The 27,862-nt window shown below is 42.7% G+C and overlaps 2 protein-coding genes across 2 annotated transcripts in view; one reads left to right on the top strand and one right to left on the bottom strand.

Moving 5' to 3' along the window:
* efcc1 (EF-hand and coiled-coil domain containing 1) overlaps nt 1-24,188 on the top strand; it is a 303,999-nt gene extending 279,811 nt beyond the window's left edge. Inside the window, exon 9 of the transcript XR_014599178.1 lies at nt 24,177-24,188. The gene's annotated coding sequence lies outside the window, so the exon portion shown is untranslated. The remainder of the gene's footprint in view (nt 1-24,176) is intronic.
* Nucleotides 1-27,862, bottom strand: part of LOC311032398 (copine-9-like) — a 198,243-nt gene that overhangs the window by 165,143 nt on the left and 5,238 nt on the right. Inside the window, exon 2 of the mRNA XM_084039154.1 lies at nt 11,750-11,790. Coding sequence (XP_083895280.1) covers nt 11,750-11,790 — 41 coding nt within the window. The remainder of the gene's footprint in view (nt 1-11,749; nt 11,791-27,862) is intronic.

Genomic DNA, 27,862 nt, shown 5'->3' on the forward strand with positions numbered 1-27,862 from the left:
ACTCGGCTGTGATGCACTTTTCTAGCTGGTATTTAAATATTGATACGTTCAGCTTTAAGTGACTGGAAGTGTGTCAGAGTAATTGAACATGCATAAATATGTAAACTATTTGACATTAAGGTATAATTATAATTAGCACTGCTGTATATAATTAAGGCTGTTAATGGTAAGACGCTCAGCTATTCATGGGCCCACTGTATATTTAATAACATGACATTAAATAGTAAATAACATTCCATGTTAATGCTCTATACTTGTGACCTCCAACACAGTCAGTCCATTTGTAGAGAATCGATACCGTTACCAAGTATTGACGCGGGCTCTAAAGCGAGTCAGTCACTTCCAGGCGTGGATGTACCTGCTGAATGCGGTGTGACATTAACAGCAGGTATCGACCCGTCCTGTTGTGGCTGGACACCCGGGTCAGACGGAGGGTCTGACCAGGGACATGAAAGACTGAGGGGGCATCGTGGCCACAGCAAGGGCAGCTTCCCTCTCTTCCCCAGTGGGGAGGAAGGTTTTGAAGTTCAGGATCCCTCTGACACAATCATTAGCCTCCATCATGGTTCCCCACCTCCACCCAGCACAGGAAGGAAGACTAATCTATGGGATGTGTCGATAAAGGATGGAGGCCAGCTAACCGATAGGATGTGTCTGATTCCCTCACTGTAAGTAAACCCAGAAGCATCAGAAGTCTGCAGCTAAGTTTCCTTATCAATCTAATACAGGGTCGCCCATACATTTGGAATAATTTGCAAATGTCTTTTATAGCACCAAACAAATGTTTGAATGCATGGATTACTTTCACCTGGGTAATTGGGACACATAGTGTGATCATTGCACCTGGTCAAAGGTGATTGCTGATGCATTTAAATAGGAATAAACAGAGGATTGTGTCTGAAAAGAGATATTCCAAGTGTATGGGCAACAGTGTAGTTAATCATAACCCCACATTGTTGTCGAGGGATATGAGGTAATAACGGCTATAAAATGTCAAAGCATCATGCAAATTATTCACTTGAGTTGAATATTCTAAGTGGAGATCATAAACAATTCACCTCATTTGTGCAGAAAAATGTGCTTCCTGTTCTGTGTGAAGAATAGTACCTTCAGTAACAGTTCAGGTGGAGAGAGGTACTGCAGCAGGAAGACTTCAAAAACAAAAACACACTAAATGATAAAAGATTGAGATGAAGTTCTGTAAGAATTTGATGAGGGAAAGCTGCTATAAAGATGAAGACACCACATGAACTGTAGAAAGCTGTGTTGTGTTGAAGTGGTGTTTGTGAAGAGAATGTCACGCTCATCGTCGGGCTGCTTTTACTTTCTGTTCAATCACGTTACTGAGAAACACAGTAAAAAAATATCCAATTCTACCTGTACATTTGATCTGTAATCACAGCCGCGTTGGTATTTTCCTTGTTTTATAACGGAGCTGCTGATACGGACGCAGGTTTGTTTCCTGCTTTAATATTATTTACTACTCCATCAATCCTGAACCTGTACTGTATCTTTAGACTGCTGTGAAGGTAAAACCGTCCTCTTGAGGATCCATTCAGTCCTCTAGCAGAACTGCACACACATCATAATACCTTTCTGGAATTATAACTTCTAACATTGTGATGTTGATCGTAAAGTAAGAAGCAGGACATAAACCAGATCATTGTCAGAATCGTTCATATAGCTGTTGATTCATCACGTTATAACATGTCTTTAATCTCCTTTCAGCCTGCCTTTATTTAATCCAATACAATTCTTTGAATGAGTGTGATGAGTTCAGATCATCACAGTTGACATTTACCTTATTGAAGCAACATTTTACAAAATCACAACGTTTACGTGATGTTTTTTGGACTTAATCATAATTACTGATTGTTAAACAAGATCCTTATGAGATTGTGGGGCTGTGAGAAGAAGGTACTGTAAGGACATTACAGGTAAGGGTACAGGTGATAAACCATGACTGGTGCCAGTTGAATCAGCTCTGATTTGGCAAATTGAGGACAAACTGTTTTAGACAGTTTGCTACAAATACAAACAACTATGCAAAAAAGAGCAGGTAACTACTGTATTGAAAAAACAATCATCCAAATTGTGTTGCTGTCATTCAGCCAATGATGCTTTAGAAAATAATTCTTACTTCAATATTTACATAACTGACTAATATACATACATTTTATTTTAACTGATCTGCCCACAATTAACCCGTTATATATTATAAAATTAAAAATATTTTATTTTGGGGGTGCTGCTAGCTCAGTGGTAGTGGTAGGTAAGTCCACACTGCAGTGGCCCGGTGGGGATCAGGTGATGTTCCTTCTGCCAGTTGTGGCTTCACCATTTCTATTTACAGCTGAAGCCTCTGAATTATTTTAAAGGTCGTGTCACGTTAACGCGTTGCCCGTGTGCCATCGTCCCCTCACTCCAACGAGGCCCTCCGTGTAAAACCTGCACTCTGTGTATACAGAGGTGTCTCTTCCACTGGGGTCAGTTAATGGGAGGAAGAACAGACGAGGCAGTGTCAGTAGAGGAGGTTGAGCACAATGAACTAGTTTCACTGATGAATAGCCAGATACGCCGTCTCAAACGCATCTTACTGAACATGACATAGATGTTGGTGATGCTTGACCAACGATCGCGTTTCACCGGATTAGAAGGCACAATTGGACAAAGAGGTTCAACATGCTGGACAACCAAAGGTCGCCCTTGAGGCTGAAGTGGAGACCATCAAATATGCCCTCAAACTAAAAGAGAATGAATGTGTTTCCTTGGCATGGTGGGTTAACACAGATGGTTTTGTAAGAACTTCTCCTCAGTTGTGGCCTCTCACAAGTCAAAGGTCAAGTTTGTGTGGTCAGCTAAGGCCCAGTGTGCCTTTGAGAATATTTTGTCAGCGCCGCAACTTGATAAACATTTAACCTCGCAGGTTGATGCCAGTGGTGCGGGGGCAGGAGCAGTATTGCTGCAAGCGGATGATGTGGCCGTGGTTCCTTTTTAGAAAAAGCTCAGTTCATAGCAGTTAAACTATTCAGTCATTGAGAAAGAGGCCATGGCGTTCATTTGAGAGCTACAGCATTTTGATGTGTATTAAGGTTCTGCGACCCCTCTTGTGTACACAGAACATAACCCCCTTACTTTTTTGTGCTCTTTAAGAAAAACCCTAACCAGTGTTTAGTGAGATGGGCTTTATTTTTGTAGCCTTATAATTTGGATATCCGCTATATCAAAGGCAGTAACATGCATAGCATTGTTAAATGTTGCCAACATTTGTGACTTTTGTCTATTTCTTTTTGTTGTTCCTCCCTGCTCTCTCTTACGAATGCTCCTTTAGATAATGGTCCATGGTTGTAGAGGGGGCGTGAAGGCATGGAAAAATTACATTTTTGACGCTCAAGTCACTCCGCTTACTTTCCTCACAAACATTCACAGAAGAAGAGACCGGGTTTAGAGCCAATCAGAGACCTCGGCCCGCCCCTACTTGACCTCTGATTGGCTCAGACCGTGGTGATTCATCTCTGTACGCTGCGGTTAAAAAAAACATTTCGCTACACACATAAACAGACCAGCTAAATGTTGCGACCAAGGAACATATTTAGCCGCACTTAACTGATTTTGGTCGCATGTGCCCCCTAAACTCTGGAGTCCTGGCTTCCTCAGAAACGGTCCGTGTGGACCAATGATCCCTGCTGAGCAGCCGCATAACGCCGAGCTAGGAATTTAACGAAGCATCAAGCATTTTTTGTAATCGAGTAACTCGAGTAATCGCTTCAGCCCTATTTAGATCCTTCAAAAAGTATGTATAGATCCGTACATATCCACCAGTGTTTTTGTCAATACCATGACAGGCAATTATTATTATTATTATTATTGATAATCGGCTGACAGACAAACCGGTTAGGCTCTTGTCGCTATTAGTGACCACAAAGTAGGCAGCAATCTCCATTTTACACAAGCACATGCTGAGATCAATACATTGTAAAGGCTGGATTATGCTTCCGCGTCGACACAACGCAAGGGAGCTTGCGGACCCCTTACGTCCTTGCGGACCCCCCTTACGTCAACGCAAGGGCCTGACGTGTGCCTCCCAAAAATCCTTGACGCGCGTCGAGGCGACGCAACGCCAACGCAGCGGCTTTGGCTGTGATTGGTCCGCTAACTACATCCGCTGGAGACCGCTATCCGGTTTCCACTCATAAACACCGCCATTTAAACTTTTAAAAGGCTACTTTTATTGTTTTCACCTCGTTTTATTGTTTGCACCTTCTTGCTTTTGCACAAAGAAATAAAACACCAAGTTCTGAAAAATTGTGGACGTTTAAAGCCGGAAAGTAAACAAATACGCTATAACGAGGCTACGACGATATACGCCAAGAGTCTCAGTCGGTCGGTCAGTCTTTACAAAAACCATAGCGCCCTTTACCGGTGTGGCTTTGAATTGCATTTCGACACGTAAACCCAACGCAGAACCATCACTGTCTCCAAGCAACTGCGTGGCCGTTGCGTTGCCGTTGCGTTATCACTACGCGGAAGCATAATCAAGCCTTAAGGCTGTACTGAATGTTTTTAAAGCTTCTATTGAACTTTCACCATAAAATATGAATTCATGAATATATGAATAGTGCATTTGTGGTTCTATAAATATATTGTATGGTGCTGCTAACCACTTAATACAGGTGCCTCCTTTTGTGTTCGGCAAGTCCAAGAGAAAAGTGTCTTCGACCGTTATGAAAAAAGTTCCATCCTTAGTCTCGACTTATCTCAGTTTACAAATGACTTTGTTCATGTCCATTTCGTTTGCTTAAAATAGGCGCAATTGCTTTTTGTTTTGCTTACGAGAGTGAACATATTTCATGCTGAAGTAGACTTCTGTAAAATGGTAATAATGTACAGCATCAAATGTAGCATGTTGCTACTGTTCTTTGAGAAGGTACAATAATGTGGGGAAGCATAGAGAAAGAAATAGCCTGAATGAACTAAATGCATAACAGGCATTGCATAAATGAATATTTTCTGTTACCGAGGACACATGAGGACCATTATCTTAGCCATCCGATATCACGTTGAGTGATAATCTTGTCTTATTGTTGAGTGTACTGCTGCATGATGGAGCAGATGTAGATATGTCAAATTAATCTCCATCTCATGATGCAACGGGGAAAAAATGAAGGCAGATTTAAATAGACATGTTCACTGTGATTAAAGGGTCTAATGATAGAGGATATATGCTGGGTGTATATAAACACATGTGTGCTACAGCTTGTAAAGCCCCCTGAGAAATGCTTTGTGTATTACATTCATGTAAAGTATAGTACACTATTGATTTAAATTTTTGGGGCTGCACGGTGGTGTAGTGGGTAGCACGGTCGTCTCACAGCAAGAGAATCCCGTGTTCCCGTGTGGGTTCTCTCCGGGTTCTCTGGCCCTCTGTCTGTCTCTACATGTCTCCCTGTGATAGACTGGTTACCTGTCTGTCTCTACATGTCAGCCCTGTGAAAATTCCTGTATTTTTTAATATCGCAATATATATTGCAGTGTTGAAAAAATTGCAATGTTGCAATCGTGCAGCCCTAAACCAGTCTATCACAGGGCCGACATGTAGAGACAGACAGGTAACCAGTCTATCACAGGGCTGACATGTAGAGACAGACAGGTAACCAGTCTATCACAGGGCCGACATGTAGAGACAGACAGGTAACCAGTCTATCACAGGGCCGACATGTAGAGACAGACAGGTAACCAGACTATCACAGGGCTGACATGTAGAGACAGACAGGTAACCAGTCTATCACAGGGCCGACATGTAGAGACAGACAGGTAACCAGACTGGTTACCATCATCAGGTACTGGTTACCTGATTGCAATTTTTTCAACACTGCAATATATATTGCGATATTAAAAAATACAGGAATTTTCACCAGCTGACCTGAAAAGCACTTTATGCTATGCTGCACTGCTGATATCTTGACAATTAACCTGCACTGATCTTCCCTCTTTTTGTGAATGTTAGTAGAATGGCTTCTATCTGTTTTAGAGATATGTTTCGCTTGCTTTCATTGTGCTGGGACTTGAGTATATGTTTTGTTCTATCATTTATTATTATATTGTATTAAAATGGAACATTCCAGCTTCATAATTAAATTAAGAAATTAACAATGTTTGACACATGTTTCAACCTTTTATTCAACAACTGAATTACTGATATATTTTACAGTAAAACTAAACAAATTTCTTTTTTAATCAAAAATGATAAAAAATAAATAAATAAGAGCAGAATCTGGTAGAAAAGAAGTAAACATGATTTCAACAAAACTATATAAAAAATATTAGCTTATTGCCAGCTGCCTTAGTGATTTACAAATGTTTTTTTTTTGGACTACATTCAGATCTGGCTTTGCGTTCGTCATACTGAGCTGTGTGCCGCCGACGTAAATGATCAAACACGTTTGTTGTGTTACCACTCGTTGTAATGGATGAAAGGCACCGCCGACACAGAACGCGTGTTTGGTCGACATCATCCCTCTTGTAACCGAAATAATTCCAGATAACTGACGTTGCTTTTCTTTTTGGCAACAAGTCTTCATTTTCGGTTTTCTCTTGTTCGTTGCTCATTTTGCAAACGTTGTTGTTGTTAGCGGCAGTTCCAGCAACTCGCTCCATGTGCAGGGGCGTGGTTTCCTCCTCTCTAATTTTGATTGGCGGCTGGCAGGGTAGTCTGCTTGGCAACCGAGTAAAGAACGAATGTGATTGGTGGATCGCTGCACACGCAGAGTCTACATGAAGCGTATGTCAGTCAGCTACCGTTGAAATTAGATGAGTTCATTCGCCTCCTACATCGCAGGCTCTGCGATGTGACTATCGCTCACACGTACATTGCGATGACGATGCTCAAATGATATATCGTGCAGCCCTAGACTGGTTACCTTTCCAAGGTGTACCCTGCCTTCGCCCAATGACAGCTGGGATCGGTGTCTAGCCCCACAGGATAAACGGTAGACGATGGATGGACTTAAATCTTGGTTAGTATGCTCACCTAAAGTGCTGGATAGCCTGTATTATTTGTTCTGCATGTGGTGGAAATCGGTTTATGAATACTACTCCTAACAGAGCTTTTAGTAATTTATTCTATAAAGAGTCAAAAACAGGCTAGCAGTCGCTACAGACAGACTGTAAACAGACAAAGTCTAATAAGTCAAAGCCCTCGCAAACAGGGTGTCCAAGCGGACCGCATCACCGACATACAGCTTCAGAGCAAACTATCTGGCCAGATAAGGGCAGACTCCTTAAGAGTCTGACCAAGTCTTCAGTCTTAAAAGGGGCTTTTTATACAGATGTTTATGATGTGTCATCAGAGAAGCATTGTTCCGTTGTTTGTGTAGACGGAGAACTTTGATCCATATTGACTTGCCAGCTGTTCTGGTGTCACAAGATGCATCTCACAACTCATGCAACACATGACATGACATGACATAAGTGCAGAATACAGGTAACCTCATGACACTGGAATATTATAATAAGTCAAAACTATTCAACCTTCTAATTAAGCTATAATAAACCATTAAATGACAAATTCCCATCAGACTGCACACATTACAGTTAAGCCTAATATTACCTTATCCAGACACACTGCTTCCTACATTACTTGACTGAAAGTATTTGTTTGTTCACTTTCACGCCTCCATCCACTGCCAGGAACTCGCAAAGAGATTTGTCATAGCTTTTCTGTCCGTAGCAAATCTGACAGGTACACAATATCCCACAATGCACAGAGTTCCCTTACCTGAGAAGGACTTAAAGTCAGAGTGTTTTGACTTGACTTTTTGTTGTCGAGCACAAAGCAGCACAAGCTCAAACGGGTTTCATCGGGTTTGTAGTGTACGAGTAGTGCTCAAAGAGATTTTCTTTTCTTTTGGTGTGTGTGCTTTGACACTGAGATCTGAGGCTCCTTCATCCGTGTTACTGAGACACAGCCACTGTGGAAAACATGACCCAACAGCACTTTGCTGTACACATATACACTGTCAAACCACCCAGGCATGCATGGACACACTGACGACAAACACACAGCGTATCATTATTATTATTATTATTTGTATTAAGGACAGAGGGAATCATGCTGTACAGATTGTAAAGCCCCTTCGGCAAATTTGTGATTTTGTTATATTGGGTGATACAAACACAGCTGACTTGACTTTAAATTTGGCTTGAATCCGCTTTCCAGCCAGACCCAATGTATGCAATTCCCAGACTGTTTAAATACACCACTTTAATAATAGGCAAAATTTTGCTTGATATTTTTACTATTTACTTGTATTAATTCAATGGGGGCAAGTAGCATAACATGTACATGTTTTCACACATTTGAACAAATATGGAAAGTTATCGTGGTCTAGCTTCCCACTAGAATTACTTAGGAGACTGCTGCTAGTGTTAGAGATTTTTTTCAAGATTTACCTATTTTTCTGTAGTCACCTAATACATATTGTGGATGTATAAGGGGGTATGTTCTATTTAATGGGTTATTAAGGTTGTTAACAAAGAAACATCAAGTACCTGAAGCACAAACGTTTTACAAAAGTTTAAATAGCTGGGGTTAAATTGACCCAAATGAAAACAGATGTTAAAACATTAGAGGGGTTAAGACAGGGGTTGGCGGTAAAGGCAGGGTTAAGAGAATAATGTTGGCTGGGCAATATTGCAGGTCTCAGGGGGTTAAGACTATAGAAAGAGAATATGACTAAAATGGACATTCCCATTCAAATCAACGCAGAAGAATGGTCAGAGCAGGAATAATTTGGCAGAGAGCCAGAGTAAATAATGAAAATTGAACAAATCAATGCTTCATTGACACATTCTTGTTACAGCGTAGGAAGGCACATTGCTATGGCCAGATGAGTGACACCTGAATAGCAGGATGGTCGGCCAGCAGTCGTGCTGGGACTAACAATCCCTCCACCTCACTCCCCACTCATCAGGAGAAGGACAAGATACCTAGCTAACGATACAGACATCCATCTCCGGAATAGTGCCTTTCTCTTCCTTTATGAGCTTTACAGCCCCACTGGGTGTGTTGTCACCATAACAACAAAGAGTGCATTTTCTTTCTTCTTCTTAGAAAAATGGCCATGGGAAAAAAAACACAATTGTATTTACTTGGTTAAGGCTTACAGTGATGCATACTTAAGGGTGTGGCTGCATTGAGTGGAAGTGGGTGCCATCAGGTGGTGCTTTTTGGAAAATCCATCCATCAATCCATCAATCATTAACTGCTTGGCAGATTGAGCAGATTGGGAAAAGGTAGGGTACACCCTGGCCAGTCTATTACAGGGGTGACATGTAGAGACAAATAACCATTCACACCATGGGCAACTTAGAGTCATCAATTAACCTATCCCCATCCTGCATTTCTTTGGACTGTGGGAGGAAGCCAGAGAACCCACGCTAACACGGGAAGAACCCGGAGAGAAGCCACGCTAACACAGGGAGAACATGCAAACCACCAGGAGGTCCCAGCAGGAGACAGTGCCTGATCTGCGGAAAGAGGGTGCTGAAGAAAAGGTGGTGGGAGGCTGACCAAGAGGGAAAAGCAGCCCTAAATCAACAGCGCTCAGAGCATTGGAGGAATTTACAACCGTTTCACAGGGCAGAGACAAGCCAGAGAAAGCACTAAGAAAAGCGCAGACAGAGAAGAGCCTTTTTTAACAAGCCCTTTCAGTTCACAGCAAACTTCCGTGGGAAAGTGCAAGAGTGGGAAACTGATGTCCTTCTACGGAGGAGGCAGAGGATAGGCTATCAGCAGCACATGGTGATCCCGATAGAGATTTGCCACTGGGGACTGCCCTTACCATTTGCCAACACTCAAGCCACATATCCCCTTCGACATGGCAGACTTCACTCTCAGCAAGGTTAGGGCCATAGTGGATAAAGCTTGAGCAGGATCAGCTCCAGGTCCATCAGGCAACCCTCATAAGATCAACAAGAATTGCCCACAGCTACTAAGAGCCTGACGAAGCTCTTATGAATGCTCTGGAAGAAAATGCTGAATCCCTGACTCTAACAGCTTATCTGCTTGACAATAAATATGTTAAGACAAGGGTCCAGAAAGGAAGGGCACTCAGGACGTCTGGAACATACCTCAGTCATCAGTCAGGTAATCAAGGAGGCAAAAAGAAACAAAAGCACACTCTGAACCTCACCAAAGCCTACCCATGTGTACCTCATCAACTAATCTATTATGCATTGTAGCACTACCAAGTGCCATCAGAAGTAGTCAAGCCTGTGATATCACATATGGATTCACTGAAGATGAGGTTCACAGTGGGTCACAGGGCTAGAGAAGGGAATCATGGCAGTATGCACAACATCTGTCGTCCTGTTCGATTCAGGGAATTCACGCTGCTTCTGTCAGGGGATGAGAAAGTCAGACACGGCAATAAGAGTGCAGCAGGAAGGAGGCTGAAGCCTACTGGAGACATCAGGAGAACATAGGCGTGGTCTGTGAATTTGGAAATTACAGCACCAACAGATGGAGCTCAGCAAATGCCAAGAGCAAGAGAGTTCTCATAGTGCAAAGGGTCCGAGAAGCAGCAGAAGAAGACCTGGCACTGGAGCAACGACTGTCCTGGAAGGATCACACAGATCAGTACAGTTAACTCTCCTTCTACACACTGTGGTTGACCTCTTGTCAACACCAAGCAACCTAAAGATCTGGGGCTTACATGCAGTGTGGAGCAACATTAATCACATCTTGACAGGGTGCCGCTACAGGTGGACATCTTGGAAGTTTTGCTACTAGTGAACAGAAGTGACCATATTTACATTGCAGAGGAGCAGCAAAAGCTGTCCAAGCGGAGCAGAGCATCACCCTGAGCAGCAACAGTACTACATCTGAATTCAACTAAATGCTCTTCATCATGCTGGATTGAAGAAGACTTGAAACTGTAGATTGAGACCATAAACTCATGTTTACAATGTTTACTGAGATAATTAATCAAGTGAGAAATAGGGTAATTTTCTCAAAGACTTCCATGATGGCAAGTAGAGAGAATGCAAGTTTAAGGCACTTAAGCTTGGCTTCACTTTTCAGAAGCAGAGGTTGCCGACGCTCCCAAGATATATCTAACAAAAGCCACAGAAAATATTGAGAGACCTTCTTGCTGTGCAGTGTGATGGTGACAACCATGATGTATAAACGTCTTCCCAAAGAACTAAATCGCTGTCTCTCCCTGTCTCAGTCACACTAATCGAGCAGAAATCCTTCTTGACGGCCATTTATTTTCTATCATCCTTTGTCAATTGTGCTTTCTTGTTATTTTTTTCTTCCCTGTGTTGAACTAATCACAGTAATTCTGTTGTCCACCACTGCAGCTCAGGCTGTATCTCTACTCCGTCTCTGTGCACGTGGCCAGCAATCACTGTCAATCATCCTCCCGTGGTTAGCTTCCCTAATTGGAAACAAACTTGATTGAAAGTTGACCCCTGGGACACAACTTTTCATTCACTGGGCTGCTCTTTTGTGTCTGTAAATGTGCTGGGAGTCACTCACCGTGTTACTGCTCACTGATGCTTGCTGTGCACTGATAAGGTGCATGGCGTAGTGATTTAATAATCGCTGCATGAAATTAAATACATTCAGTTGAGCAATGTGCTGTAGAGTGTAAACGGCACTGGGGATGTGAATTTACCGCAGAGCTGAAATTACAAAAATGATAGATTTATTTTAATTAACGAATGAGAAAATGGCAGCGGTTACCTGGATCTGACTTGGAGAAGGTGTCCATGTCCAACAGGTTTCTGCAACAAAAGGAAACAGGTTGTAAGAGAGCGGAAGAAATTTCAAATTATTTTGCAAGAAGTCGAAATATGACCAAAAAGCAGCTGCATGTAAGCTCAAGGTAGTGATGGCTTATGACACACAGTGGCTTCATAACTGTTCCTATGTTCTTCACTGAGGGTGCTTTTACAACTAACCCACTTGGTTCAGTTAAAACAAACTCATGTTGGTTTTGGCTGCTGTGAAAGAGACGACTGGTGCAGACCAAACAAGGGAGGTGGCTTGTAAAGGTCTCAGTCCGCTTCCAAGCAGACTCTGGCACGGTTCATTTGTACTCTCAAAGAAAAAGAAACTACAACTGGAATCAAATATAGCTGATTTGTGATTTCAAAAGTTAAACTACTAATTGTTCTGCTGAGCCATCTTACAGATCTGGAGCGGATGTAATGTTTACCTGACTGCAGTGGTGACAACAATGACAACATTTTAAGCGTCAACAGAATTGTGTTGAGTTTAAATAAATGGACTTTAACTGAGTCTGTGTAGTTGGATCTGTACAGTACGACTCAGTGAACTCACTACATTGATAATTGTTATCTTATTAATGTCAGACAGTTCGTCGTCTGCTGGAAAACCAGTCAAATAATAAGGCATCCAGATGATCCATATTCTTTGTGATTTTCGTGCTCACATGTGAGTTTGGCTCCGCCCACAGGATACATCCTTATGGTTTACATATACAAAAAAGGGTCTACAAGCAGGTTATTTTCCCTGATTTATAGTTCTGCAAAGCTGTTTAAAGTGTTTGTATCTGACTGTGTAATTTGTCAGTTCATTAAGCCCATTAAAAAGTTTGTCACAGTGATCGCACACTAATAAGAAAAGAGTAAGTATGTGTCCACGCTCCCCACTGTTCACACCACGTGTTCTCAGTTTGAACAGTCCTGTTATTCATCATAGCATGCAGTCGATTTAACACTATTAGTAATCATGTATTAATCAAGGAGCATTAGATACACATCAGAAGTATTAACTGCTGTCAATCAGCAGAATAGAATTCCCCCACATGGGTCCTGATGATGCAGGACGTTCTGATCAAAACCTGCGTGTCTGTATAACATCTTTACTCCTGTAGTTTGTTTGTGGGAAAGTCAGTGTGAACAGGAACCGGAGCAGAACTACAGAACTACAAAACTCTATCATTATGGTCCAAACCAAATGAGCCCAAGTACAGCACCTTAAGAGTTCAACAGATAACCTCACACCTGACAGGGCTCCAGGACAGAAGCTGCATGAACCAAATATTTACCATCATTGACTAAATTGTTGAAAACCATGAAGGCCGTCCGTCATTTTGACAGACTGGAGGTCTTGTAACTGTGTGTCCCTCGCCTTGACCTCGCTGCTCCTGTGCAGCTGTGACCTTAGGACCACTCTGCACTCGCTCCCGGTGTCAACCAGGCAGTCTGTCCAGAGGGGGAGGGGCCTGTGGCGACATCTTGAAACACAGTATCATATAGATCTAGCCTCTTAATTTAGTTATCAAAGTGCATGTACTCAGGTCCTGTACTTAAGTACAGGATTGATGCTACTTATTACTCCACTAGATTTACTTATAATGAGAATATGACATTAATGGTAATGGTGGGAATCAGCAGAGGCCATACAATACGATATCATCATGATTTTAAACATTTTGCAATATGAGTATTTCAATAACAAATATGGCAAATTTTGCAGTTTGTTAACATCTGTTTTATCTAATACGTTTCCACTTGTTCAACTCACTTCAATTTTGTTGAGTCAAGCAGACAGACTGACCAACACCCCATCTTTGTTTTGACCAACTTCCTGCCAATCCCACTGACTTCGCCCATAACTACACTAGAAATAGTTAGCACCATCTAGTGGACTGAAAAAGCACCAAAACGTTTAACTTGCGTTTGCATATTCGCAGTTTATATAATAAATGAAACTTGGTGTCTGTGTGTCGATACAACATTGCTGTATGGAGTTTCCCCCACCCCTATATGACATACAACGCTTTGCAATACTGTAAATTAAACCAGAACAACTAAAGTCATTTGGACGAAAGGCAGTGAGAGTGTGCTGCTTGTTCCCTGCTCAATGATATTAAAGTTGACACAACACAGTATTTGCTGTTTGCTCTTTTTGTAGCGGCATCGAGGGAAATGAATCACACAGACATACAAACACAATGAGCATCATAACACACACACACACATCAAATCATCGCCAGGATTACGACTTAATTTCCCCCAAACAACTTGACATAATAGTGAGAATTGACTGTGATAATGAACACAGTGTCCAATAAGCCGAGCTGAGGAGACTGACAGATTGAAAGGTTCGTCTCTCAAAGGGCTTGTAGCTGCCGGGGCGACGAGCAGCGAGTCACAGCGTGCATCCTCGCATGTTCATGGACTGTTTGTGTCCACGTACAGTATGTTCATGTTGCAGTAGTAGTGTGAGAGCCATATGGGACCCAGCATGTGATAAAAAGCTTTTATTATGCAGGGTTAACGGTTAACTGCTGAAGAGACAGACTCAACATGGAGTGGAACTGGAACTTTCAGGCTCGACTCAAGAAGTAAGAAAACATTAGTCTATAGCATAACATACTGCTGAGCAACCAACAAGTTCACACTGGTCAAACACAGACGACTTAAACATGGAAGTGTCCTTTCACAATAAACCTCCAGTGTAGGTTTACTTATGCAACAAAAGTACTTGTTTGGATTTAGGAAAAATCTTTGAAAGCTTTATGGTATAGGCACCTGAACCTCACATTAGTAGAGAAACCGAACAAAACGAGTCGCTGCCGTATTTATGTCTAAATCGCGTTATTTGGAGAGTTGATTGCAGACTCCATTCAGAAAACAAGCATTTTAAAAGTTGCTTATTGTCTTGCAGACAGACCTAACAAACACGACTTCCAAATCATCGTCATTATTACATTTTCCACTTAATTATAAGCCCCTCTCACAACATCTTTTTTGGCATTCAATTATTTCTTTCTTTATATATTATATGTGAAGTCTTAAATTCTACCAGATCCATGAAACTTCCCAACCTGACCACTTTAGCAAAAGTGCACCACTGATGTAGGTCGCATTACACCGGGTGCCGGTGGCCAGTAGCATTCAACCAGGAGGCTCTTCTCTGTGCCGATCCGGCCAAACAGAGACTCAGCAGCGTGCGCTTATGATAAATAATGCATGAACTTGACAGAAGGAACTGTGGAAATAATCAATGAAGTGATGTTGCTGGGCCACAGCGTCTCTCTGCTGAGCGCTGCTCTCTTCTATGTTCACATTTTAAAGAATGTACCATAATTAATATTTTCCTCATTAATGATGTATTATTTCATCCACTCATCTACTATTCATCAGAGTGTTCATTTTTATGAGCCGACCGTTTGATCTACAGATATAACAGAAATGAGTCCAATCTGCGAACACACAGGTTTAATGGGTTGATGGGTCCCATTTCACTGGAGTTGTATGATTTCACGAGACAGATATATTGATTGACTGATAACGAGAAATGTTTGGATTTGGGTTCACCGACACTTAAACTACTTAAACTCAATAAGGTCAAGTTGTGCTGATTCATAAAGATCATCTTGTTCATTAAAAAGTTTGCAAACCAAAGCTTTTTCTTTCTATATCAAAAAACCCAAAGCAGAACTGCCCTTGGAAATGTGTCAAGTGAATCTGAACCCACTTACAGAATATGTGTGTTTGAGCTATACTGGGTATTTCTATGCCTGTTGATTAACTGGCAACGCCAGATGAATAAATAATGCACTCATATCTTTCTGTCCTTATTTTGTTTGCGTCCATATAAGCATGATGCAGCCGTTTATTGGTGCCATATTGCTGTTATAAATAGCCTTACAGATGTGAGCGTGTCATCCTTTGTTCCTCAGATCGCTGGCTGGTACATCCAGTAGATCTGCAGGGAACTGGAGACATTTCCTGAGGGCCGTGCTGCCAAGCCCGTTTTCTTTTTTCATGCTAAATCACTTCATCCCTTTTGCATGTTGCTGTTTGACTTTTATTTTACGAGTGCAGACACGTCTTACATAAAGCGTGGTCAGAGTTTGAACATCAACAGCACCCTGAAAATGACTTGAAAGTGATAGATCCATAGAATAATGAGGCCTTGCGTCTTCTCTTTTGATGAACGTGTGTTTTGAGGGATTAATTAGTGATTGCTTTTTAGCAGGGGTCCACTCAGATAAGGCAACAACTCCCACAGCGATAAAAACAAAGGGCAATGAACCACTTGAGAGAACATCCTGCTTTTCTGCAGAAATACCGATATAATTAGGTATGTGTATGAGGAGGCTGCCGTTGTTCTTCTGGAAGGGTTTTGTTTGGGTCTCCGAGGGCAAACATTCTGCTGTCATTCTCTCTACTGTCAGTCTGAAAGGCTCTAATCTCATTTGGGCTACAAAGGTTTTTAGCCTGTAATGTGGTCTTATGCTTGAGACCTTCAGGACATGATATGGGGGAAGTTGGGTATCCAATCAGAGCCCTCCCCTGCTGTGATTGACATTCTCCCACTGAGAAGTCCTGGCTCCCTGTGCTCACTGACCTACCTGGCATTTCACTCTAAAAGCGCAGCCGAAGTCACTTTTTAGCATCAGACCACACACGTGCCAAACTGCTCCATTCCATCCACTTTGCTTGTTTCACATGTAAGGCCCGGGCTGAGTATGAACACGGGACACACAGAAGAGACAGCTAGCGGACTGGGAGGACATATGCACTGCTTTTAACAACACTGTATTCGATTTAAATTGGCCTTAAAATACACCTATGACTTATTCAAATTAAAAAATGATAGATTATTATGACGAACAAAGACGAAGTCTAACGCAAACCTCTGATGCAGATGCTGCATTCATGCTTAAACGAATGTTACTTAAGACTCTGTGGCTCCTCTAATACGTCCCTTTTAGTCCATTCCAGGCTTTACAGAGCTAATTTCATACTTTTGGCAACTCCCAAGTCGGGGATGGATGATGGGGGGTTCAGGTTAATAGGTGCTTTGCTGGCACTAGAGGGGAGGCTTTTTATTTCTGACTGTGTCATTTAAACAATCCTGTGCCGGCGGTAATCATTGCAGACTGCAGGGTGGCTGCCACGCTCAGCTTGTCTAAGAGGATCTAGAGGAGCAGCGTTCGAGCTGCAGGAAGGCCGGCTGCCACTTCTTTAAGACCAGAGAAGAAAAGCCCTGCTTCCTTCATCACTATCTGACTATATCTAACCCTCATACACACCAACACATCATCTGACAGAGCTGTTCACACACACAGATGCACCTTGCTTACTCTTCTTTCAACTCTTTAAGATGTAGAAGAGACGCATCGTCACATCCTCCGTTTCATCACAGCGCTATGATGGAGGCTGAGAGCTGTCTTTAATAGAGCCTGCAGCCAATTAAATCAAAGCTTTTTACAAATGCAAATCCGCTATCAGAGTTCCTACTGGCTCAAAATGAGGCGGAGCTGGTAGCATCCTGAACGTCACTTCAACCGGCTCCAGCAAACTCAGAATTTGATAATTACATACAACCTCCAACCAATCAAATCAAATAGCTGAATCTAAAGGATCAATCTGTTTTTTTTAGTATTTTATCTATTTAAAGTGTTGAAGTTATCTTAGTAACTAATTGTTTGAAGACATGGAAGTGAGAATAGAGAGGCTGCAGTAATGAATAGGTCATTACCACGATCAATACCAAGGCCCTAAATCATCCCCTGCTTTATGGTCTATCTGACTCTAAATGGACCATCATTTTCTAAATGGACATCCTGCTGTATTGAAGAAGACTTGAAACTAGAGATTGAGACCATAAACTCATGTTTACAATGTTTGCTGTAATAATAAATCAAGTCAGAAGTAGGGTCATTTTCTCATAGACTTCCATGCAATCAGAGAGGAGTCGCCCCCTGATGGCCAGCAGAGATTATGACACTTTTCAGAACCAGTGGTTGCTGCCTGGTGCAAAACCACCACCCATGACTCCATGCCACTACTCCAGCAGATAGATCCAAACGTAAAGGAAAAAAAGTTGGCTCGGTTCAGTACCAGGATGTAACGTTACTATAACAGGTCTCTCTGTGTGTTGGGTACCAGGATGTAACGTTACTATAACAGGTCTCTCTGTGTGTTGGGTACCAGGATGTAACGTTACTATAACAGGTCTCTCTGTGTGTTCGGTACCAGGATGTAACGTTACTATAACAACAGGTCTCTCTGTGTGTTGGGTACCAGGATGTAACGTTACTATAACAGGTCTCTCTGTGTGTTGGGTACCAGGATGTAACGTTACTATAACAGGTCTCTCTGTGTGTTGGGTACCAGGATGTAACGTTACTATAACAACAGGTCTCTCTGTGTGTTGGGTACCAGGATGTAACGTTACTATAACAACAGGTCTCTCTGTGTGTTGGGTACCAGGATGTAACGTTACTATAACAACAGGTCTCTCTGTGTGTTGGGTACCAGGATGTAACGTTACTATAACAACAGGTCTCTCTGTGTGTTGGGTACCAGGATGTAACGTTACTATAACAGGTCTCTCTGTGTGTTGGGTACCAGGATGTAACGTTACTATAACAACAGGTCTCTCTGTGTGTTAGGTACCAGGATGAAATGTTACTATAACAACAGGTCTCTCTGTGTGTTGGGTACCAGGATGTAACGTTACTATAACAACAGGTCTCTCTGTGTGTTGGGTACCAGGATGTAACGTTACTATAACAACAGGTCTCTGTGTGTGTTGGTAACCAGGATGTAACATTACTATAACAACAGGTCTCTGTGTGTGTTGGTAACCAGGATGTAACATTACTATAACAACAGGTCTCTCTGTGTGTTGGGTACCAGGATGTAACGTTACTATAACAACAGGTCTCTCTGTGTGTTGGGTACCAGGATGTAACGTTACTATAACAACAGGTCTCTCTGTGTGTTGGGTACCAGGATGTAACGTTACTATAACAACAGGTCTCTCTGTGTGCTGGTAACCAGGATGTAACGTTACTATAACAACAGGTCTCTCTGTGTGTTCGGTACCAGGATGTAACGTTACTATAACAACAGGTATCTCTGTGTGTTGGGTACCAGGATGTAACGTTACTATAACAACAGGTCTCTCTGTGTGTTGGGTACCAGGATGTAACGTTACTATAACAACAGGTCTCTCTGTGTGTTGGGTACCAGGATGTAACGTTACTATAACAACAGGTCTCTCTGTGTGTTCGGTACCAGGATGTAACGTTACTATAACAACAGGTCTCTCTGTGTGTTGGGTACCAGGATGTAACGTTACTATAACAACAGGTCTCTCTGTGTGTTCGGTACCAGGATGTAACGTTACTATAACAACAGGTCTCTCTGTGTGTTGGGTACCAGGATGTAACGTTACTATAACAACAGGTCTCTCTGTGTGTTGGGTACCAGGATGTAACGTTACTATAACAACAGGTCTCTCTGTGTGTTGGGTACCAGGATGTAACGTTACTATAACAACAGGTCTCTCTGTGTGCTGGTAACCAGGATGTAATGTTACTATAACAACAGGTCTCTCTGTGTGTTCGGTACCAGGATGTAACGTTACTATAACAACAGGTCTCTCTGTGTGTTGGGTACCAGGATGTAACGTTACTATAACAACAGTTCTCTGTGTGTGTTGGTAACCAGGATGTAACATTACTATAACAACAGGTCTCTGTGTGTGTTGGTAACCAGGATGTAACATTACTATAACAACAGGTCTCTCTGTGTGTTGGGTACCAGGATGTAACGTTACTATAACAACAGGTCTCTCTGTGTGTTGGGTACCAGGATGTAACGTTACTATAACAACAGGTCTCTCTGTGTGTTGGGTACCAGGATGTAACGTTACTATAACAACAGGTCTCTCTGTGTGTTGGGTACCAGGATGTAACGTTACTATAACAACAGGTCTCTCTGTGTGTTGGGTACCAGGATGTAACGTTACTATAACAACAGGTCTCTCTGTGTGCTGGTAACCAGGATGTAACGTTACTATAACAACAGGTCTCTCTGTGTGTTCGGTACCAGGATGTAACGTTACTATAACAACAGGTATCTCTGTGTGTTGGGTACCAGGATGTAACGTTACTATAACAACAGGTCTCTCTGTGTGTTGGGTACCAGGATGTAACGTTACTATAACAACAGGTCTCTCTGTGTGTTCGGTACCAGGATGTAACGTTACTATAACAACAGGTCTCTCTGTGTGTTGGGTACCAGGATGTAACGTTACTATAACAACAGGTCTCTCTGTGTGTTCAGTACCAGGATGTAACGTTACTATAACAACAGGTCTCTCTGTGTGTTGGGTACCAGGATGTAACGTTACTATAACAACAGGTCTCTCTGTGTGTTGGGTACCAGGATGTAACGTTACTATAACAACAGGTCTCTCTGTGTGTTGGGTACCAGGATGTAACGTTACTATAACAACAGGTCTCTCTGTGTGCTGGTAACCAGGATGTAACGTTACTATAACAACAGGTCTCTCTGTGTGTTGGGTACCAGGATGTAACGTTACTATAACAACAGGTCTCTCTGTGTGTTGGGTACCAGGATGTAACGTTACTATAACAACAGGTCTCTCTGTGTGTTGGGTACCAGGATGTAACGTTACTATAACAACAGGTCTCTCTGTGTGTTGGGTACCAGGATGTAACGTTACTATAACAACAGGTCTCTCTGTGTGTTCGGTACCAGGATGTAACGTTACTATAACAACAGGTCTCTCTGTGTGTTGGGTACCAGGATGTAACGTTACTATAACAACAGGTCTCTCTGTGTGTTCATTACCAGGATGCAACGTTACTATAACAACAGGTCTCTCTGTGTGTTGGGTACCAGGATGTAACGTTACTGTAACAACAGGTCTCTCTGTGTGTTGGGTACCAGGATGTAACGTTACTATAACAACAGGTCTCTCTGTGTGTTGGGTACCAGGATGTAACGTTACTATAACAACAGGTCTCTCTGTGTGTTGGGTACCAGGATGTAACGTTACTATAACAACAGGTCTCTCTGTGTGTTGGGTACCAGGATGTAACGTTACTATAACAACAGGTCTCTCTGTGTGTTGGGTACCAGGATGTAACGTTACTATAACAACAGGTCTCTCTGTGTGTTGGGTACCAGGATGTAACGTTACTATAACAACAGGTCTCTCTGTGTGTTGGGTACCAGGATGTAACGTTACTATAACAGGTCTCTCTGTGTGTTGGGTACCAGGATGTAACGTTACTATAACAACAGGTCTCTCTGTGTGTTAGGTACCAGGATGAAATGTTACTATAACAACAGGTCTCTCTGTGTGTTGGGTACCAGGATGTAACGTTACTATAACAACAGGTCTCTCTGTGTGTTGGGTACCAGGATGTAACGTTACTATAACAACAGGTCTCTCTGTGTGTTAGGTACCAGGATGAAATGTTACTATAACAACAGGTCTCTCTGTGTGTTGGGTACCAGGATGTAACGTTACTATAACAACAGGTCTCTCTGTGTGTTGGGTACCAGGATGTAACGTTACTATAACAACAGGTCTCTCTGTGTGTTGGGTACCAGGATGTAACGTTACTATAACAACAGGTCTCTCTGTGTGCTGGTAACCAGGATGTAACGTTACTATAACAACAGGTCTCTCTGTGTGTTCGGTACCAGGATGTAACGTTACTATAACAACAGGTCTCTCTGTGTGTTGGGTACCAGGATGTAACGTTACTATAACAACAGGTCTCTCTGTGTGTTGGGTACCAGGATGTAACGTTACTATAACAACAGGTCTCTCTGTGTTTTGGGTACCAGGATGTAACGTTACTATAACAACAGGTCTCTCTGTGTGTTCAGTACCAGGATGTAACATTACTATAACAACAGGTCTCTCTGTGTGTTGGGTACCAGGATGTAACGTTACTATAACAACAGGTCTCTCTGTGTGTTCAGTACCAGGATGTAACGTTACTATAACAACAGGTCTCTCTGTGTGTTGGGTACCAGGATGTAACGTAACTATAACAACAGGTCTCTCTGTGTGTTCGGTACCAGGATGAAATGTTACTATAACAACAGGTCTCTCTGTGTGTTAGGTATACCAGGAAGTAACGATACTCACACTAACAACAGGTATCTCTGTGTGTTCGGTACCAGGATGTAACGTTACTATAACAACAGGTCTCTCTGTGTGTTGGGTACCAGGATGTAACGTTACTATAACAACAGGTCTCTCTGTGTGTTGGGTACCAGGATGTAAGGTTACTATAACAACAGGTCTCTCTGTGTGTTGGGTACCAGGATGTAAGGTTACTATAACAACAGGTCTCTCTGTGTGTTGGGTACCAGGATGTAACGTTACTATAACAACAGGTCTCTCTGTGTGTTGGGTACCAGGATGTAATGTTACTATAACAACAGGTCTCTCTGTGTGTTGGGTACCAGGATGTAACGTTACTATAACAACAGGTCTCTCTGTGTGTTCGGTACCAGGATGTAACGTTACTATAACAACAGCTCTCTCTGTGTGTTGGGTACCAGGATGTAACGTTACTATAACAACAGGTCTCTCTGTGTGTTGGGTACCAGGATGTAACGTTACTATAACAACAGGTCTCTCTGTGTGTTGGGTACCAGGATGTAACGTTACTATAACAACAGGCCTCTCTGTGTGTTGGGTACCAGGATGTAACGTTACTATAACAACAGGTCTCTCTGTGTGTTGGGTACCAGGATGTAACGTTACTATAACAACAGGCCTCACTCCTTCTTGCTCCTTCTTCTTGGTCCACCAATGAGATTCCAGGTCTGATGCGAGACTCGGCAGCCCCAACCAGCAACATTCAGAACTACTTTTTCCACACTGATTTCTGATGGTGATTTTGGTGTGAATCAAAAAGTAAACACAGCACTGTAATGACAATGATGCCAGATGACACGTATCACCAGCTGAGCCTGTTACATGGAACAAACATCTCCGGTGACAGAAAGAGTCTTGAAGGTGGCTTGTAGCTCTGATGTTGTTCTTGCTCATCTGAGCCTCCGTCATCACCATCCTCCCGACTCAGCTTCTCCCAGCATCCTCGGCCTGAGAGGACGTACCTGATGTGTTTTGACAGACACTTGACATTTGTATTAAAAGTTTTTCGTGCAGTCACACCGTCTAATTATTGCATGAGCATCTGTGTATCGTCAGGGAGAGGTTATCTGGAGGTGAATCCATGACTTCATTTGTAAAACGCTTTCCCGCTCTCTGACTTCTCTGCTCACTTTTTTCCCATTTCTAAGTAATTCAGCTTGTTCTGTAATATGAAGAGGATTTGCTCTGAGAAAAATAAATTAGTCAGTCTCTCCGTGCCCTCGATGTCCCAGTCGATCTATTCTCTCGCGTCTCTTTCTCCCATTAAGGGTTTCAGCCTCAAATAGCCCAGATGTCCTGTTGTCGCACCGAAGCCACTGCAGTTGGTAATGAGGTGGATTGCTTTTCTCATTCAGGTTAAGATGCTTGACATGCAGGTTACTCTTCAAATGGATGAGACGCGAGTGGAAAGGGGAAATGAGAACCAGGGGCGAGCCGGAAGGATTCATGTCTCTGCTCAGAATGAGTATATTAATGTTGAGACAGACAGACAGCTGCTGCTCAGAGACGCTGGTTCATGTCCCACATAGAGGAAATCCTCCACTGATGCTCAGCACTATTCCTGTTCAGACGTATCAAGTGAAATGCTTTAAAAAACATATTTCTCTTTTAGTTTCATCATAAAAGACAACAATCTTTCTAATGACAGACATTCTGTGACCTGAGGCATGTCTCTCTTTTCTAACAGGGTTTTGATTTATTGCTCACTAGATGAGGTGGGACGACCAACCTGAGTTTAATTTTTCATCCAAAAGTGTTACTGTAAACGACTTAAAGCTGTATAATCCTGGTACCGAACACACACAGAGACCTGTTGTTATAGTAACGTTACATCCTGGTACCCAACACACAGAGAGACCTGTTGTTATAGTAACGTTACATCCTGGTACCCAACACACAGAGAGACCTGTTGTTATAGTAACGTTACATCCTGGTACCCAACACACAGAGAGACCTGTTGTTATAGTAACGTTACATCCTGGTACCCAACACACAGAGAGACCTGTTGTTATAGTAACGTTAGACCCTGGTACCCAACACACAGAGAGACCTGTTGTTATAGTAACGTTACATCCTGGTACCCAAAACACACAGAGATCGTAGCTTCAGAGAGAGACGACACTTACCACCCTGTTGGTGGAAAGTCTTTAGAATTACGTATTTTGACAGTCTCATACTTTAACAGGTATACAACAAGATGCTTTCTTAATGTGTAATTCAAACAGGATCAAAAAATTATTTGTCCCTCATCATTGACTACCGTACATTTTTTTGCCAAAACCAGGGGAACACCAGAGGGGGTGGGACTTGGCCTCCCTGTTGTAATCCAACAACATGTGTAAATACTACTTTACTCTCAGCAGCCACAAGGAAACCTTCAATGAAGAAGGCCAAATACAGCCGTGTGTTGGGATTAGGGTTGCAAAGGGGTGGAAAATTCCCGGTAAATTTCCGGAAAGTTTCCGGTAAATTTCCACGGGAACTTAAGCTTGGGAATTTTGGAAATATTCCATATTTGGAAACTCTCCATGGGAATAATGGGAATTATGGGAATTAATGGGAATTTAGGGGAACTAACTGGGAATATATTATATCCAAGCATAAATATGAACAGAAGTCATAAGAAAACATCCATACAAAATGTTTTCAACAGATATTTCAACAGATTTATTTGAAAGTAGAACAGAACATGTTTTAATTAGTTGTTTCATGGGTGAAGTCAAAAACAGGAATGTTAGGTTCAATACTTCCAACCCCACTCATTCAAAAATGGAATGGAATGTTCCCGTTCATTGTCTATGTAAGAAGCCGTGCGATGCCGTCGCGGAGCAGCGAATTTCGAGAGACGGAGCGCCGCCGCCCGCAAGCTTGCGAAAATCTTTTAAACTGACCGATGTCGATCTAAAATAAAGACAGATTCAGCAACTGCATAGCTTATTTCTTTCCTAAAATGTTTTCAGAAACACATTTTAGTGAACTATTTTTGTAAAATAAGAGGGAGCAGGGAGGCTGCGAGGGGAGAACGATACGAGCTCGGAGGAGCACAGAGCACAGAGGGGAGGGGTGCATTTGTGTGTGTGTGTGTGTGTGTGGGGGGGGGGGGGGGGGGGGTTTCAAACCTTTCAAATCGTAGACTAGAGCTTTAATAAAATGAATATATTTCCCCATAATAGCATCAAAACTTACTTCACTTTATTTAGTCCAGAAGCTCAAATGTGTGCCTTCAATAGTCTTTGTGCTTCAGGCTCAAAAGTGTGGTCCAGTCTTCTAGTGATCTTCTGTACATGTGATGGAGGCATGCACAGTGCCAGTAGGGGGCGTGGTCTCAATAGCCATGCACTAAGCAGTGTGCTCTGTGCATGTGGTTGAGGAATGGCATGGATATTCAAGTGTATTTGAATGGCATCTGTTTGTTTTAGTCAAGATTATGCTACAAAATAACTTTCCTCAGCTATATTTAAGTCCACTTTGAAGAGCCAACCATCAATTTTAAAAATTCCCAGTTTATTCCCGTATATTCCCATAAATTCCCATAAATTCCCATTAATTCCCATGGAAAGTTTCCACTTTTGAAAATTCCCGGAATTTTGCAACCCTAGTTGGGATCCATCAACTAATGCTGAAAATTAAAAAGCTGCAATCAGTGGTAGTTGCAGACGTCGCTGCAGTGATTCCCACCCGCCCGTTTTCTAATCATTGACTCACTCAACAGCACAGGTGTGAGTTACAACATTAATGATGACTTGTTCCATTACAGCAAGTCAGCGAGCCCACATGTACGACAGCAGGAGGCTGCAGCTGTCATTAAAGTGATTACACTGGTGTTTGGCCACATGTCCTGTGTGAGAGTAGAGAGTGATTGGCACTGACCAACACAATCAACCACCTGATTTGATGGAGGTTTCCTCACAGCTTCGACTCTACAGCTTTCATTTTTCTCCTGAGAAAAGGTCGAGTCAGCCTTCAAAACCCCAGACTGCTCCCGATTCCTGCTCTGTATTCACATCTGATGTCCAGTTAATCTGCAGAGAGGATCCTTCTGGGCCCGCTGAGCCAACCCCATTCTGTCAGTGTCAGGGAACTGAAACAGCGCCTCTCTAACCCCTCTGGACTGGCGGGGGCCAGGGGACACTGAGGACCAGGAGCAGCTTGTCACAATCAGCAGCTTCAGGCTCTCTTAGCATAAAGACACGACCATGGACTGAGGGCCATAAATAGACATAAATTCCTGGTTTGGAGAACTGGAGGTAGTCATCAAGACGGCACCCGTTGGTTTGTGGACTACGGTTTTGAAGTGTCGCATTCGGCATTGTGGCGTCACCATCTTGAATTTTTGCATTTTTGACTGAGGAGGAGTGATGGGTGGATCTGATGAACACAAGCAGCACACTACTGGACTACTGGATCTGGATCCATCTGGATTCTGGTGTGAAGCTGTTAATAAAGGTAGCTTCATAATTCAAGGTCAACTTTACAGCTAAGTGTTAAAGACGGTACCGATGTAAGCAAGGCCACAGCAGCGACCTGTCAATCTCAAGGTAGCCCCGCCCTAAAAAATACCCTGCTTTACGGTCTATTTGACTCAAAATCGACCATCATTTACTAAATGAACATCATGCTGTATTGAAGATGACTTCTTTTTACAACCACAAGAGTCGCCCCCAGTTGGCCAGCAAAGAGAATGCAAGTATAAGGCACTTGGAGGTTATGGAGGTTACCTCCTGGCCAATACTCTGAGCCAGGTGTCCTACCACAGACCACAGGCCCCTAGTGGCAGCACCACTGATACTCTTTTTATGCAGTATTAACAGCTTTTTTTTTATAACCTTAAAATTTACCTTTCAAGCTGCATTCAAATTTTTTTAATTATTAGGTAATAAATTGCAGTATTTATTATGGCAAAAAAAGTGAAAGTTTCACCAAATCTTGTGGAGGTGACATGGGGACACCGAGTTTCACTTGCTGCAGGACCATTAGCTACTTTCATCTTCCTTTGTTGTTGTGGTTGAGCTCAGCCTCCGGTGTTGACTTAAATAATTCACAAAATAAAACCAGACAGTTAAGACACTTCCTCCACCTCAGTGTGGATGTTGTCGCACACTTTGTGAAAGAATATTTCTCTAAAACCAAAAGAGCCTTACTTCTCAATTTAAAAATGACCATGGTTTATAAAAACCACTATAATCACAGACAGTGACATGGAAGGAAAAAATGGGCATTCATAATGCACAAAGAGGCAACACTAACTTTAATGTCCAGGTCAAGTCCACCATCAGAGTTAATTCTGTGCTGCCATCAGACCGAGCAATAACTTCCTTCCTCGTCTCATACGGTTAGGAGAGTCCAGGAAGGCCTCACATGATCTGTTAAAGATGGCTGCTTCAGTGCTACATAGTGGCCGATCACACCGAGACACGTTGCTAGTCCCACTCCTGTCCTGCTCCTGTCTCACTCCTGTCCTGCTCCTGTCTCACTCCTGTCCCACTCCTGTCCTGCTCCTGTCTCACTCCTGTCCTGCTCCTGTCTCACTCCTGTCCCACTCCTGTCCTGCTCCTGTCTCACTCCTGTCCTGCTCCTGTCTCACTCCTGTCCCACTCCTGTCCTGCTCCTGTCTCACTCCTGTCCCACTCCTGTCCTGCTCCTGTCTCACTCCTGTCCCACACCTGTCCTGCTCCTGTCTCACTCCTGTCCTGCTCCTGTCTCACTCCTGTCTCACTCCTGTCCTGCTCCTGTCTCACTCCTGTCCCACTCCTGTCTCACTCCTGTCCTGCTCCTGTCCTGCTCCTGTCTCACTCCTGTCCTGCTCCTGTCTCACTCCTGTCCTGCTCCTGTCTCACTCCTGTCCCACTTCTGTCCTGCTCCTGTCTCACT

This window comes from Eutrigla gurnardus, assembly GCF_963514095.1.
Source record: "Eutrigla gurnardus genome assembly, chromosome: 2".
Taxonomy (NCBI): domain Eukaryota; kingdom Metazoa; phylum Chordata; class Actinopteri; order Perciformes; family Triglidae; genus Eutrigla; species Eutrigla gurnardus.